Source organism: Sycon ciliatum, chromosome 9, assembly GCF_964019385.1.
Source record: "Sycon ciliatum chromosome 9, ocSycCili1.1, whole genome shotgun sequence".
Classification (NCBI taxonomy): Eukaryota; Metazoa; Porifera; class Calcarea; order Leucosolenida; family Sycettidae; genus Sycon; species Sycon ciliatum.
Genome location: NC_088651.1, coordinates 18,792,299 through 18,808,541, shown reverse-complemented (window position 1 = coordinate 18,808,541; position 16,243 = coordinate 18,792,299). Strand labels below are relative to the sequence as shown.

Below are 16,243 nucleotides of genomic sequence, written 5' to 3'. Positions count from 1 at the left end.
ACTCTGCTTGTGATCACTATAGTGAAACCTGTCTAAGACGACCGCTCAAGGGACCTTCAAAATGTCGTCTCTCTCATCAGGTGGTCGCCTTATCCAGGGCCAATTGACTGGAAATAGCATCCCTTAGTCCTGGTTGCAGTGGTCTTCTAGGACAGGTGGTCGCCTTGACAGGTTTTACTGTAGTAACAATGAAAGAATACCCAGCCACGACCTGACCAACCGGACTGGTTCCGGTTGCTACTTGTGTTGCAGTTGCCAGCACGGTTTGCACTCGTATCCCTTTGCATGGGATATCTATCCGGCGCACTACTGAGTACAGCATGACGTATCACAGTGTGACATGTCAGTATCAAAATGTACTCTTGTAGCAGAGGCATCGGACACGGTACGGTCACTACGGTATTGACCGCACCGCTTGACCGCACCGCTATTTGCCCCAAGTACCCTGTGAACCGATAAAATGCATTGATATGGGCTCTAAATATCCAACCCTCCCCCATGAGTAAATTCACAAATTATTGTACAGTTGTGGCAAGTGAAATCCGACACTTGCCATAGGGGACAGCGCCACAAATGGACACCAATGATGTAATGCACTGCACCTAATTTGTACTGTAGAGCCGTATGCATCCCGAACAGATCGAAAGGTCACAGCGTAGATACACACAGTTCACAAATATGGTACACATAAGAGTATTGGTATCCAATCCCCATTCATTTTTGCCAGCACCTTAAAACCTTGACTGTGATGAATACGAGTTTTGTCATCGCACAGATAAAGTTGTATGTACATATGTAACACATGTACTGTACGTATGCAGGGCTGCAGGGGCTGCAGACTGCATGGTGCAGTCCCTTATGCCAAGTGTCGGATTTCACTTGCCACAACTGTACTTCAGATGGCTGACCGTACCACACTAAATTACCATCTGACGCCCCTGTGTAGTTCACGGATGGCTTAAACGTTTGGAGAACGAAAGGAGAATGAAGACTTGACACCAACCTTTGGGTCATCCCGATAACAAGATTTTTAAATTAAATATCTTGATGATCAGTATCACCGCCAGGAATTGAATCAGTGCGTGGCCGTGCGGTGGCGTGTGCATAGCCACTCAGCAACTATTGAGTAGTAGTTGGGATCATAGCCGTACCGCACATGTACCGGCTTTAAAAGAAAATTGATACAATGTGGAGATTTGAACTGGGACGATGAGCCAATGCAATCACGGATAAATAATGGAAGACCAAATGTTAGGAATTTTGGACAGCACCGGTCCATGCCAGCTACCCCAACAAGTCTAGAACAGAAACTCTCGGCAAAGAACAAGACACTGCGTGGCGCCACAGAGACATCGCCATGATGAACAGGAGTCCAGTCACCGTGACGAACATGGCTCCAGTCACCATGACGAACAGGGGTCCTGGCACCGTGACGAACAGGGGCCCTGGCACCGTGACAAACAGGGGTCCTGGCACCAAGATGACCAGGGGTCCAGTCACCATGACAACCAGGGTCCTGTCACCATGGCAAACATGGCCCATGTTACCATGACGAACAGGGGTCCTGGCAGCAGTCGTATGGTTTGGACGGTGGCACTGGTAGGTCGGGTTTCCACAGTGCTACAGACTTGTCACAAGTGTTCATCTGTGGTGGTGCTATCTTCACATCTGCCATGTGCTCATCTTTGACCTATGCACAAACAACACGTACACACATGCACACACTCACATACACATGTACACACGCACACATTCGTACACACACACACACACATGCACACAAACGTGCGGTAAACATCTCAATACAGTAGGACATCTTATTTTAGTCCATAGCCAGCTCGTATGAGACATACACATGCCCAATACTGCAGTCGGATAGCCCTTGGTGGATGGATAATGTTGGCTGAAAAGTCGGCAGAATTTTCGGGAATGTTTCATGCATGTTTGGTACCTGTATTTTTTATTTTTTTTCACAAAGAAACTGTTGTTGGCGGCCTTGCGGTCGCCGCTGCCGGCACTCGGCCCTAATGTGGCCCAACTTCCCGCAATTGAAACAACGGGTGCCCTTAGCCCACTGGTTTGCCCCCCGGATCGCCCCTTGTCTCGCATAAACTCTCTAAGAGGCAGCGCTACAGTCTCGCTGGCCATATTTTTTGTTTGGCCCCAACTGCTCCTCCACAGCTGGCAGTGGATATGTATCTTCGCTTGGCCAACGACGAGGGCACTGAACGTTTCAGGGGCCGACCGTGGACAACTTTGGTAACGGTCTTGCAGACGAAATTGCCATCATGGCATGGACTTACCCTCTACCAGCCGCTAGATGCTGACGCAGTCCACACAATGGCAGCGGACCGACAGGCATGGCGTGGAGCCCGCCCCACCTAACAGGACTGATTTACGTGATTCCACCAGACATGTTGTGTGTATGTATATTCTATTTTTATTTTCATACTTTCGATTAAGTTTTCCATTAGGCCAATTGGTATTGTTGCTAACGGCTTTTGTCAACGTCACTTCTGTCTTTTCATTGTATTGTATTTCTCTTCAGACATCAATCCTGAATGGCATATGCGAAAGTGCCCCCCCCCCCCCCCCCCCCCGCCACCTACGCGGACATGCTTTTAATAATTATGATAAATAATAATTTACAAAGAACGCAAACCCGGCTCGAGACAAAAATTAATAACAAGAAAGATAACAAAGTTGCATGCAGGGAGAACGAAGAAACAACTAGAACACCTGAACACCTGTATACAGAAAAGAAGAGGAGCAGAATTCTAGGGAATGATTGCCCTACTAGTAACCTCTGTATGGTTCTGCCAATTTCAATGCTCTTTGAGCAGAATCTGCCAATTTGTTTCAACCATTGTCCACCAAAACCGAATGTCTGCAGCACGGATAGACTTGTACTACTATTGTTGCCTGTCCCTCTGCCAGAATGTCTGTCAGTCAACTCTCTCTCTCTCTCTCTCTCTCTCTCTCTCTCTCTCTCTCTCTCTCTCTCTCTCTCTCTCTCTCTCTCTCTCTCTCTCTCTCTCTCTCTCTCTCTCTCTCTCTCTCTCTCTCTCTCTCTCTCTCTCTCTCTCTCTCTCTCTCTCTCTCTCTCTCTTACCTTGTTGATAGCAGCCATTATCTCTGTGATATTGTATTTGGTGTCCTTGGCGGTAATAAAGAAGCGTTCAGACGGGTCTTGCTCGATCTGCACCATCCACAAATATGTGCACACAATATAAACACCCAAAACACACGACAATTGTAATGCTGCTAACGAGGGAGTGGTCATTTTACTACTCCAAAGTACCAAATGTGCTGGAAGGATACTCCCACACCTGGAGTCCCACCTGCACAAGTCAATAACCGCTGTCTTCATGTATGTCAAGCCATGCAGGGCAATTCGATGGATTTACGAGAGCAGAGTGACAGCGGGACAGCTTGGAGATGGACAACATTGTGAAAGTCATTACAGTAGGGATAGTTCGATTTGAGAAAGGCGCGGGCTCTTGCAAAGCGCTGGTCACGGGGTTTGCAACCCAGGGTGCAAGGTTATCTCAGATTATTCTGTCAGCAAGTCGGACATTTGTCGGGGAATGTCAGTTAGTGAACAGCTCAATGCAGACCAAAGAGAGAGATGGAGAAAGAGAGAGATTGGCGAAATGCAGAAGGGTATGACCATAATTATGTGACCAGGGAACTCCGCAAACTGAGCAAGGTTCATGAGGGGGGGGGGGGGAGGATTGTGTGAGAAAGAGACGCACAGACACAGACAGAAAGATGAGAACAGACTGGCGGACAGACAAAGAGAGACACTTTTAAAAAGCAACAACTTACGTCAAAGAGAATTGGCGGGTCATGCGCACGCAATGCCGGCGAGTTCCATTCCAAGTCACCCTCTGTGAAGTAATGTGCCTACACAAGATCAGCATTGAATCAGGACCAATTCGAGTTTCAGATTAAAAAAACTAAGGTGGCTACTAGTAGTAGCAAGAGTCCACAATCCCACACAGTGCGCAACTGGGATGGGGATCTGGGACGGCGTAATCCGTGATGTACATCATTTTTTGGGTCGGACTTGCCTCCTTCCATCGACGCGGTGCACCACGGTCCACACTTCACCTACAGTGAAACATGTCTAAGACGACCGCTCAAGGGACCTCAAAAATGTCGTCTCTGTCATCAGGTGGTCGCCTTATCCAGGGCCAATTGACTGGAAATAGCATCCCTTGGTCCTGGTTGCAGTGGTCTTCTAGGACAGGTGGTCGCCTTATCCGAATGGTCGCCTTCATAGGTTTTACTGTGCTCATGATGTCATATGGCGTGGAACACGGATTTCGCAGTCCCAGATCTGATAAGTGAAGTTGCGCACTCTGGGGGGATTATGGACTCTTGCTAGCAGTGTGCTGGTACATGAATAATTCGATTGGCGTGGCAAAACTTTGGCGAAAACACTCCTTTCGCTAAAAAGCCTAAAATCGCTAAAATATCGCTGCCGCTAAAATAAGACGTTTCCGAAACGTGAGATCTGCTTTCGGAACAGCCATACGACGTACCTTGAATTGTTTGTAGCGGACGGCCATGAGCTTGTTTCCTCGCCAGTGAAACAGAGACTGTCGCTGAGATTCCTGTGGAAATGCGGAAATGTCATCATCAGCAACACCAACAGCAGCAGCAGCAACGCAATCTGCTCGTGCACGAGCCACGCTCACCCGTACATCTAGTTTGATCACTGCTAGCCATGAAGCTTCCACATCATACTAATCTCACTATAGTTATTATCTCTTGTTGGCCACAGGCCATCGTGAGAATAAAGATTGGAAACACCATGCAGCAGCCATGCCAGTAAACCAGCAACACCAGTAAGACCAGCAGCAGCAGCAGCAGCAACATAGCTATGCTATATACCGTACAGTCGTGTATAAAAGCCGCGGCTTATACGACTGTCTTCGGGGAAATTTTGCAGGAAAACAGGCTTCTATACGGGCTTCTATACAAGACAGGTATTTCTATGTATGTCAGCACTAAACCAGGCTTATGTGCCGACAGTGCCTCTTGAAAATCAGGCTTCTATTCGAAACAGGCTTCTATGAGAGAGGCTTTAATACAAGACACTTCGGTGTATCTATAACATCGTACCTGTCCGGTCAAGATGGGCATGAGTGAAACACCATCATATGTGACACCGGCCGGTAGCTTGGCGCCAGACAGCTCAACATATGTTGCTGCAAAGTGAAAACCCAACACGAACACATGTACCAGCGAGGAGGAATTTATCGAATGGCCCACAACTCGATCACAAGCTCACAACCTAACTTGTTACTGGTACATGCTTGTTTAACAGTGACACAGTTCTACATGAGGAGCTGATCATATGGCATGTTTGACGTCTCAAATCCGGCCACCCCGGCACTGCGAAAAAACCCCATCGTATAGGAGGCGTTTGAACAAGAGAATCGTTTCGCCCGTGAGGAAAAATGTCACATGTCCCAGCAACTACACATGTGCAGAACTAGTATACTGCAAGTCAACAAATATCCGGCGCATATATATTTTCGCCTACTTTCGGCCGAAATTTTGTTTTGCAAGGTTCAGCGTGACAGTGTATACAGGCGGCAGTAGCACCGGCCGAAAATGTGACGCGGCCGAAATGGGTTTTAGCCCCGGGAGGCCGACATTGGAATGGGCCGAAAAATTGATGCGGTTGAAATGAGTTTTAGGCTCGGGAGGCCGACATTTGAATGGGCCGAAAATTTGTAGACTTCCAGTACACAATTTTGCAGGCAAACATTTCCCATACACAGATATATAGTAAAACCTGTGTTTGCCGGTCCCTGTATCGAGCGGAATCCTCAATTGACCGGATAAACTACTGTAGTAGCTGGCCCTCGGAGACAATTTCACACACTCAAACAAAGCACTCACTTTGTGTTTTCACGAATACTCGTTAGGACAGAATTATTAGTTACACACTCGGCAAGTAAAGATAAGAAGTGAAAAGAGCACAAGAAAAGAACAATGCAAGAAGACAAAACACACGGCGAACGGCAGCCATGTTTTTAGGTCATCAACCAATCAGTAATCTATATAAACCGGTTGCCGACGAAATTCTAGAATATTCCAGAGCTGTGAACTGTGATTGGTTAATTATGCTAATGTTCTAGAACAATAACACTAGCAGTAGTCATACGGGTAAATACGGGTTTAGCCATACACGACTCATACATTACTCACGAGCGACTCACGGAAAGGGTAATAACATGCAGATACAAAATACGCAAGGAGAGAAAAATGTAACTAACTGCCCATCTTGGGGTTTGAACCTAGGAATCTGTATCAACACAAGCTCTTCAAATAAATACTCTTTTATTGCGAAAAATATACTTTCTACTGATTAAAATGCAACTCCTACACTACTTCCACGCGTCAAAGTGCTGTAGATCGAACGTGCACCCCTGAATCAAGCCGAATCCTGTCCTATCAGGACAGTTTCCGCTGCATCAATGGCGTCCGCTTGGGGCAGGTCATCCGGTACAAGTCTATAGTCTAGTACGGGACTGTATATTCAATTGTTCATTATCCTGATGATGGGCCAGGCCCGAAAATTTGGTGTAATGTGTATTTTAATTTGAAATTGCAGTGAAGAGACCGTTTTTGGAGTTTGGAGATTTGAGAAGTGGATTGTATGCTGTATATGTTATTTGAATTCGCAAGTACATGTACACAAGCTCAATTACATGGAAGATAAGGGGTTAGGAGGAAGGAGGAAGGGTTCTCTTGCATATGGCTAGGTTGTGTAAGTCATCGCGCAACGTCGCGCGATTGGCCAAAAATAGTTGAGCTCAGGTCAGCTTTTGTGCGATGTGACACGTTTTCCGTACGCGAAATGAAGTATGAATCAGGCTTTAGAAGATGTGATGCAGCATAATATAGTGATCAAGTGGTAGTGTATAGTGATCAAGTGACAGTGTGGAGGGACATGTACATGTACTGGCACAAGGGCTCTTACCAAATAGATCCATGCTTGACGCCAGTTCAAACGTGGTTGCCACGGCGCCCGGGTCAATGCCCTTGACCTTGCCGGGCCACCAGGCGATGGCTGGCTCTCGTACGCCGCCCTCCCAGGTCGTAGACTTTCCCCCGCGCAACGGGCCCGCGGACCCACCCCGGGTCGGGTCGCACGCCACCCCGGGCAGTGACTTGCACAGGTCGGTGCGTCTGCGAGGGGAAAAGACAGCGAGGAGCAAGGACAGGAAACAATCTAACATATTTTCCGGAGTATAAGCCGCACTGGACTATAGGCTGCACCCACGAAAAAGAAAAAAGAAGAAAAAGAAAAAAAAGAAGAAATGTAGAAAGGAAAAGGACATATGGATACGAGTTTAGAGTAACTCTCCATCACTGTAACTGGATACTATATACAGTCAGAAAGAAGAAAAAGAAAAAAAAGAAGAAAAAGAAAAAAGAAGAAAAAAATAAAGAAAAAATACAGACATCTACCCTGTTTATCACCATGATTACAGTAGTTTGATCATGGTAGTATAAAAGTAGTATAAGCCGCATCGACTTTTCGGGGTCAAAAACTGGTGTTTAAAGTGCGCCTTGTACTCTGGAAAATACTGTACCCAGATTTTAGGAACGCACTCGACGCAAACAACCAGACTTGGTGTTATGCTGACACATCTACCGTCGAAGCACCAACTTTTGCTATACTGTACAGGCAGAAACTTGAGTCGGTGAATGATTTCGTTCAACTCAAAAGAGAAAATAAATCAATCAAAAACCTGGACCAATCCACGTTAGTCCGGCATTTAGTTTAGTCTGACTACTCCTCGGATGATAAAGACGAGAATGAATTCGACACGAATATTTCTGCTTGTAGAGTAGCTCTGTCAGAACATTTCTAAGCTATAAGTTATTATAGCTTCAAAGTAGAAAATACTTTCATTCCATTGCTCTGTTATCCTTACAAACCACGCAGGATTTAGTTCCAAAATTTAATGAAAGTGCCTACACGAGCACACAGCCCAGCCACGAACAGCTGGCATCGAGACATCATCCCAGAGCTCTGCCTGCGTCATGAGCTGTAGGATTTCAGGAGGTCTGGTTAAATGCGGTATGAGCGGCAGAAATTGATATGAAGAAGAAAAAGGACCAATGAACTACACATTACGCCATAATATCCAGTAACACCACCAGTTACTAAACAATCAGCTCATGCGATAACATTGCACGACACTGACCGACGGTACTGACGTTCTACAACTCACTGGCTAGCAGCTCTAGCACATCTTGGATGCGCACTCCAACAAGTACCGTCGGTCAGTGTCGTACAGTGTTATCGCATGAGCTGATTGTCATGTAACTAGTGGTGTTAGTGGACATTATAGCGTAGTTCATTGGTCAATTTTCTTCCTATAAATCCTTGGCTCTCCATCCGAGTCCAAGAAATTGATATCATCGACAACAAAAACAACATACCCATTTTCACGAATAGCGTGGGTGGACTTTTTTTACCTGGACCGGCCAGATCGGGTGCTGTGGCCCTGCTAAAGAAAGAGATGTGAGGTGGATGCACCAGCAGATTGCTATGTGGACAGATGCATATAACCTTACCTGTCTGGGCCGTTGTCGCTCGTGAAGAAGACAAATGTGTTCTCCTCTGCTCGCATAAACACACGCATGCAAGTCACATACGAAACACGAGTGCATTAAAACCGTGTCTCGTGCCCATCGTGAGCTTTCTCATGAAACATGCACGAGTCTCGTACATCCATATCTTTACGTACATAACACAGCAATGACAACAGAACGCTGCTATAGGGAAGTGAACGATTCCACAGAAGCACTGGATTCAACGCAGGGCAAGATCGGATAGAAAGAGATAGCGCTTTTAAATGTAATCTGTAAAAAAAAGACAACACCAAGCTTGTTGATGCATGCATACAATGCTGTCCCCGCTCTGTATTTACAGGACATGCTTTGTGTAGTTTGCATGCTCAGAGCTCCTCAAAAATAGAAGCACCTACGGATTGTGAGCGACCTGATGGTCTCCAGTATCTGCCCGACGCCCCAGTCCAGTTCTTCGACGCAGTCGCCATAGAGACCGCGCCTGCTGACGCCGGCAAACTGTGGCGAGGTGAAGAGAGGAATGTGAGTGTTGTCTGGTGCAAAGTACAGGAAGAATGGCCTGCAGTGTACAACAGGGAACATGGTAGAGGGGGCAAGAGATTGTGATCTCTTCAAATGTTCTTTTTTCCATTGAATTCTTTAAAAAAAAGATTTTTTACTGGATTCTGAAGGCACCAGATTGAGAAATTGGACACAACAGAACTGTAAATGTCATACCATCAATGAAATAGGGGAAGTGCATGTATGCTGCAGGGAGCCGTGTGGGTCTAAATGGAAGTGGGCCATCATTTCCTGGGTAATCCTCTAAGTCTCGGCACTGCGAAGGGATGTTGACGGCATCTGTATGTGTGTGCGCACTCACTTCTTCTCGGGGTCCGCACTCCTCGTCTTGATGTAATCCACGGCATTCTATCACACACAAGCAAGCAGACACAGGCCAAGTGCATGAGCAAACAGATGGGAAAGTCTCTAGAACTAGTCACTTCTCCAACTCCGAAATGGTCTCTTTTCTGTGAGTCACTTTACATTGCAACAAATATTCGGGCCTGGTCCATTATCAGGATGAAAGTATGGAAAGTGAGACCCACTTCACTCACTCCAGCTACGGTATGTTATTTTTCCCTTCTGCCTCTCCCTTCTGCTCCATATAAGTACAGTAAGTTTCACAATTGCACACCACACTGTTGTTGTTGTCACCGGCATACCTGGATGTAGTTTGTGTTGAGTGTGTGGATGTCGATCTCCTTATACAGACGACCAACCACCTGTTGTACACACACACACACACACACACACACGCACACGCACACGCACACACACACACACACACACACACACACATGTACAGCAACATACCGTACAATTTCACACAACAGCGAGAAATCCCAGATTTAATACCTAGAAAGCTCAGCACCGCAAGGATGGAGCAATACCCCAAAGGCAGAAGAGAACAGAGACAACCGGCTAGGTCATTGTCGTAACACTGAGTCTCATGCACATGTAGCAACGCCAAGGCAATGCTCAGATGATGCTCAGATGGCTGATAATCTGTACATCAACTAGCTACAAACTTAGAGTGCGTTCTTTTATTCTTCTGTCTCTTCTAGGAAGGTCTGCTAGGAAAGTCTGCTAGGAAGAGAAGAGGTGAGAATATATTTCGAACGGGTCTGAAGAGATCCGGGATCCCCAGTGCGTCATGCCAAACAGGAAATATTTTGAGGACGCGTTTATTGAAATGATTTTTTGCCAACCCCAAGTCCCTTTTGTCCACGGGCAAGTGACAAAACGTGGTCATCTTCCACTTACTTCCACCTCAAGAGCCAGTAGAGCTTGGCAAAGTCTGCTGCTTTTGGCAGACGATAAGTGAGCGCTCTTCAAAATTTGGGAGAATTTGGCAGAGGATAAAAGAACGCACCCTTCTATCCAAGCAAGTAGAAATGGGTGACATTGAAGCAACAATTTCAGGTACATGTGTTTGTAAGGTGCACCCAGTTAGTTTCCAATTCGTGTCTAGGCTGGACGCGGCGTAGTCACACCACATATATCATCCAATGACACTCCAACGCGGGATAACCAATCGAAACTTCCAAAAACCCACGTCACGAACTTACGTGCGGGACAGTTAACTCACGTAAAACAGGTCAAATTTTACGTGAGATTTTTGAATTTTTGACATAAAAGTTCACGGACGTAAGAATTTTACGTGAAACTTAACCTCTCTATTGGCATGCATACCTCAGTGTTATTGATCAGCTGCATGTCGGGAAAGACACTCTGCAATTACCACAGAAAGAACACAACAGACAGGATAACCGTCACAGTCAGACCTCGCTTATCCGATCCTCTTTCATCTGGATCCCTCGCCATCCGGAAGAAAATTGTTGGTTACCGATTTACAGCATACCGTAGAATCCCGCGGATAAGCCCACCCGCGTAAAAGCCCATGCTCGCGCATAAGCCCAGGGAAAGTTCGAACGTCACAAAGATTTATCGTACAAGCCCATGGGCCTAACTTGTAGCAAGAGTCCAAAAATTATGGACTCTTGATCGTACCATGTACGTAGTCATGTAGTTTTTTTTGCACAATTCAACACAATCATCGGTTGTTTTTGTTTGCACAGTGGCTTTCAGCAATGTACTTCTCACTTCCTTGGTACTTTTCAATGCATACTTTTGGTGTCACCGTATAAGCCCATGTTTTTGTACAAGCCCACCGAAATGTCCTTGTGATACAGATAAGCCCATGGGCTTATCCGCGGGGATTCTACGGTATGTAGTGCATACATACAGCATGTGTGTTCGATTATCCGGTTCCCTCGCCTATCCGGATATTTTGGTGGAAAACGGACGTGTACAGTTAAACGAGGTCTGAATGTACTGTCGTATGGGTACTTTTATCATCATGTTATTAGTTGTAGGAGAGCTGTGGGCATTCTCTCACTGCCTTTGTCTTCTCTCTCTCTCCCCCCCCCCCCTCCCCTCCCCGTTGTAAATGGACGACTAACAAACTGCAACGGCGTGCCTTGAGAGCACGGGCATTACAATGCAGTAACCGGGTACGAGGACATATTCACACAAAAATAGTACTCATTGCACTGGACAGATACTTTTCTTTTGCTTTTGTTTTTGTTTTTGTGTGCAGAAAACATCCCACAGTATGGCTGTGTTGTGTGCGGCAGTACACGATGTATGGACAGTGCCTCAATTGTACCAATTGGGGCTCCGATTCGCCCCATATAAGGTCCAATCGGGGCCCTGATCTGCTTTACAGTTTATACATTTCACACGACGAAAGAGGGTCCGAGAATGCCCGGAAAGTCCCCATCTGGTTCTCAAACGAGGCCCGATTGGGGCGGAATTGGGGGCCTGGGCTGCTTTGGGCAGTACTGCTCTTGCTGTAATATTCCTGGCAAAGTTGCTGCCTTTTTTCCAGAAAAGGTAACACGTTAGGGTTAAAAGCTCACAATCATGCGGGCACATATCCACCGATGACTAGGACTGGGTACAAGGATGTTGTACTAACCTGGTTGCCCTCATTCGGTCCATGCATCATCGGCGTGCCATAGAACTCATCAAAGCCGTGTGTCGTTGGCCAGTTGTCCTCCTGGATACCTAGATGCCATTTCCTACACGCGCATGCACACACACACACACACACACACACATCGTGTACCATGTATACGCCCGTCACAAGAGAAGCATGCAAATCTGAAAATGCACTGGATGTGCACCCACAGATTCTCTCTTTATAGCAACGTGCACGCGCGCGCGCGCACACACACACACACACACACACACACACACACACACACACACACACACACACTTGCATACACCCATTTACACAACCGCTGCATGCAAGGACATGTTGCGTTTCCCCGGCGAACTGAATGACGTCGAGAAGTGCACCGGGAAGGAAATGCTTACCCGATGAGCTTGCTGTGATAGCCGACCGTTTTCAGTAGCTCAGCAATGGTAGTCTCGGTGTGTGGCAGTGCTCCGACACCATCTGCATGAAGCACCTGCAGTAGCCGTGGGAACAACACAATACAAAACACATCCCTGCCCAATTAGCAGACAAGTAGTTTCCTGACCCTCCCCCTCTCTATTACCTTCTCCCTAAGTGCACCATTTGACAGACCATGTACATTTGTAGTCAGTTTGCAAGTCTCTGAAGTTTAAAAGTTTTAAATGGAACCCAAGCTTCAAACCCGAGCTTAGCGTTGCAACCATCATGCCAGACATGGATAATGCTTTGATAGACAAAACTGAGAAATGAAGCCAGCCACTATGTGGCTGTTGCGACTGCCGTACTTTCCATAGTATATTAAAGCCGCACCCAGATTTTTGGCTACGAAATACAGACATCTAAAGTTACCCTGTATTTCACGGTTCATTCGACCATCATTGTATAAGCCGCACCCGCTTTTTTGGGAGAATTATGAGTGTTTCAAGTGCGGGTCATGCTCCGGAAAATAAGGTAAATGTCCGCCTCCTGTATCCCGGGTCAGCGTACCTGTGTCATGACGTTACTGGCGGAATTGTTCCACGTCCCGTACATGCCGTTACGCACGGGCAGACGTCCAGTCAGCAGTGACGACCGCGATGGAGTGCAGATAGCGTTGGCCGTGTAGAACCTGTATGCCATGGGAAGAGAGCGAGGATTAGCGGAATAGATTCAGAATCTGCCAGTCTCGCCTAGCTGATACAGTCAGACCTCGCGTATCCGATCCTCTTTTATCCGGATCCCTCACCATCCGGATGAAAATTGTTGACTACCGATTTACAGCATATGTCATGCATATGTACAGTGTGTGTGTTCGATTATCCGGTTCCCTCGCCTATCCGGGTATTTTTGTGGAAAACGGATGTGTGCGGTTAAGCGAGGTCTGACTGTATCTCTACCCCGCAGGAGATCTCTATGGCCAAAGTCGAGTTGTACATACAATCAACCTGCAGTATAATACCAACTCGCTGATAACAACACGTTTTGTATGCTTTAATAGTGGAAAGTCGTTATTCACAAAGCTGACTGAATAATTATGCTTTGCATTGAGGATCAAACGGAAGCACCGGATGCTACTCTACACAAACCACCCAATATGATGACATCATCACATAACGTCACTCCGTACAAAACACCCAATATGATGACATCATCACATAACGTCACTCCGTACAAAACACCCAATACGATGACAGTATCACAATCACAATGTCACTCCGTGGACACGATGCAAAAATGATGACATCATCACATAATGCCAATCACTGCGCAACACGTAAGATGGCGACGTCATCGCTTAATGCCACACCATTCAACACCCAAGAAGATGACATCATCACAAAACCCCTATACAGGTTAGTTCACTGACTCACTGCGTAAAGCGCAATCCCTCCTCTGCCATACGATCCAGATTGGGTGTGCGAATCGTCGGGTGGCCGTACGTCGATAGGTCTCCCCAGCCCACTGCATGCACACATGCAGACATACACACACACACACACACACACACACACACACACACACACACACACACACACACACGCACACAGACTCCTGTTCATGAAATCGGATTGAGCAGCCTGCGGTTAGAGAAACTCCGGAGAAGACATTTCGGACTCATGGCTTTCAGCAAGAATGCACTGAACAGATCTATAAAATTAACTTGTCTGGGAGAGAACCGAACAGTCAGTAAACAGTCAGTGTGAAAATCATATGGACTGTTCAATTTCTATTTCATTTCATGTATTGTGTAACTCGGGATGACATCTTGTCTGAATCACTTCTTCTCTTCTTATAGCCATACCGGACACGATTTGATTATTATTGAATGACGAAAATGTGTCAGTTATTTTTGGTCAACCATTGAGGATTTCGTGGCACTAGCGGCCGTCCTGCAAGCACCCAGAACATAGGCTACGCCTACTGGAAGGGTGCGCCTACTACCCGTTAAGGTTAGCATCACTCACAGTCATCGGCGAAGATGAGAACGATATTGGGCGGCGCAGCTGCGGTCGCCTCCGAGTCGACCGGCCCAGCTCGGCCGTCGTTTTTGGCGAACTCCACCGCGCTAATGCCGCGGCTGCCGGACACCAACATCAGCAACAGCGTCGTCAGAAGGCCATTCCGAGCAGTTGACGACCACGCCATAGCTGCATCAACAGCAGCACAAATACACCTCTCCGTTTTCTAAAACAATGCTTACTGCAAACCAACCACACAACCACTGGATCAAACGATTCGAAGAATCGGGGCTGCTCTCTCCACCTCTCGAGCTCTCGCTCTCTGTCACTGGTCACTGAGTCTGTCAGAGAGTGATCATGGTGATGGGTAGATCAACAATCATGCAGATCGTCATTGTACTTGTAGTTTGCAGTGTCTGCTCCAGCGCCGGGTGAGCCGGGTAATCCATGCGCCCGGTTGGGCGGCGCTTGGACCCGGTTGAAAATATAGTACCGGGTCACCTGTGACCCGGTTGGTACTTTCGAACTCTGAAAGGACTGACTACATGGCTTGTAAGTTGTATGTGTCAGATACTTCTTCTTCTTTCGTAATTTTCTTCCTGTCCTCTCTTTTCTAAATGCAGCTTATCCATTCGCCTTTATATCATTGGGCCTAGTTCCCATTTATTGTCCGAATTAAAATAAACCAACCAACCAGTTAAAGCGTGTGACTCGGCTGGTGAGACAGCGCCAGGTACCTATCAAAATAATAAATTCTACTACTACCACTACAAACCAACCACACGCCTTTCCTCTGATCCTGCAGCCCGCCAGCGAAGTGAGCAAAAGGTTATTGACACATTAAAATTCAACAACTTTCCTGACAAAGTGATCGCGACTGCTCATGAACGAGCCAGACGACCTGCTAAACAGAAGAAAGACTATCGATCCACGTTGAAGTTACCATTCAAAACGGATGCCATCCACTACAGGGTCCACCGTCTTCTAAACAAATACAATCTAAATGTACAGATAATCTACAAGAATGCAAGGCTTTCCAACAGCGTCACTAAGTCCAGCCTCACTGGACCTTGCTGCCGTAAGTGGGTGGATCCCGCTGCCCCGAGGCGACGAGGAAGGCCTAAAGCCGCCTGCGTTGCATGCCAATCAAGCGAGGTAGAATGCACAAGACGCAACGTGGTTTATCGTCTGACCTGCAAGTGCTCGGAGAAGTATGTTGGAGAGACTGGCCGCAGTGTAGCAACGCGAACAAAAGAACACAATGATAACTCACGCAACAAGACGTCTGGAAAAGCCCTGGGCGAGCACTACCGACTTCACCATGGCGACGAGGTACTGCCGCTTGGCGAGTCGGCATTCACAGAGGTTCGCGTCCTTGCCACTGAGTCGGATCGGGCCAGGAGGAGAATACGCGAAGCAATACAAATTCGCGACACGAGCCCCAGCATAAACAATAACGCAGGGTGGGACCTCCTGTGAATTCTCTGGTGAAGCCTTGTACATATTTCTGGCCCTGATACTCGCTCTTCCTGGATGGTGGTGGTTAAGCACCCCTTGAACTAGTGCACTGTTACTACTACTGTTGTTGCTAGCGCCTGCAATTACATGTCTGCACGCACCTAGTGCACATGTACATTCTGTTTGTTGCTTGTAC

At 47.0% G+C, this 16,243-nt stretch overlaps 1 protein-coding gene across 1 annotated transcript; it reads right to left on the bottom strand.

Moving 5' to 3' along the window:
• Window positions 1-943: 943 nt before the first annotated feature.
• On the bottom strand, window positions 944-14,905 carry LOC135824728 (N-acetylgalactosamine-6-sulfatase-like). The gene is made up of 16 exons (XM_065337437.1): window positions 14,596-14,905; window positions 14,002-14,092; window positions 13,139-13,259; window positions 12,550-12,644; window positions 12,146-12,248; window positions 10,858-10,896; window positions 9,828-9,887; window positions 9,485-9,531; window positions 9,021-9,181; window positions 8,608-8,653; window positions 7,001-7,209; window positions 5,131-5,216; window positions 4,548-4,619; window positions 3,829-3,906; window positions 3,113-3,199; window positions 944-1,690 (listed from the first exon to the last, which is right to left on the bottom strand). The coding sequence occupies exons 1-16, from the start codon at window positions 14,774-14,776 to the stop codon at window positions 1,544-1,546; spliced, it is 1,623 nt and encodes a 540-aa protein (XP_065193509.1). The 5' UTR covers window positions 14,777-14,905; the 3' UTR covers window positions 944-1,543.
• Window positions 14,906-16,243: the final 1,338 nt, after the last annotated feature.

Excerpts from the sequence above, each read along its gene's own strand:
- LOC135824728 (XM_065337437.1), bottom strand. The coding sequence starts at position 14,776 with ATGGCGTGGTCGTCAACTGCTCGGAATGGCCTTCTGACGACGCTGTTG. Across the intron at positions 4,620-5,130 it reads TGCCCATCTTGACCGGACAG|GAATCTCAGCGACAGTCTCT; the intron begins GTACGATGTTAT and ends GCATTTCCACAG. Across the intron at positions 3,907-4,547 it reads TCCGCTACAAACAATTCAAG|GCACATTACTTCACAGAGGG; the intron begins GTACGTCGTATG and ends GATCTTGTGTAG.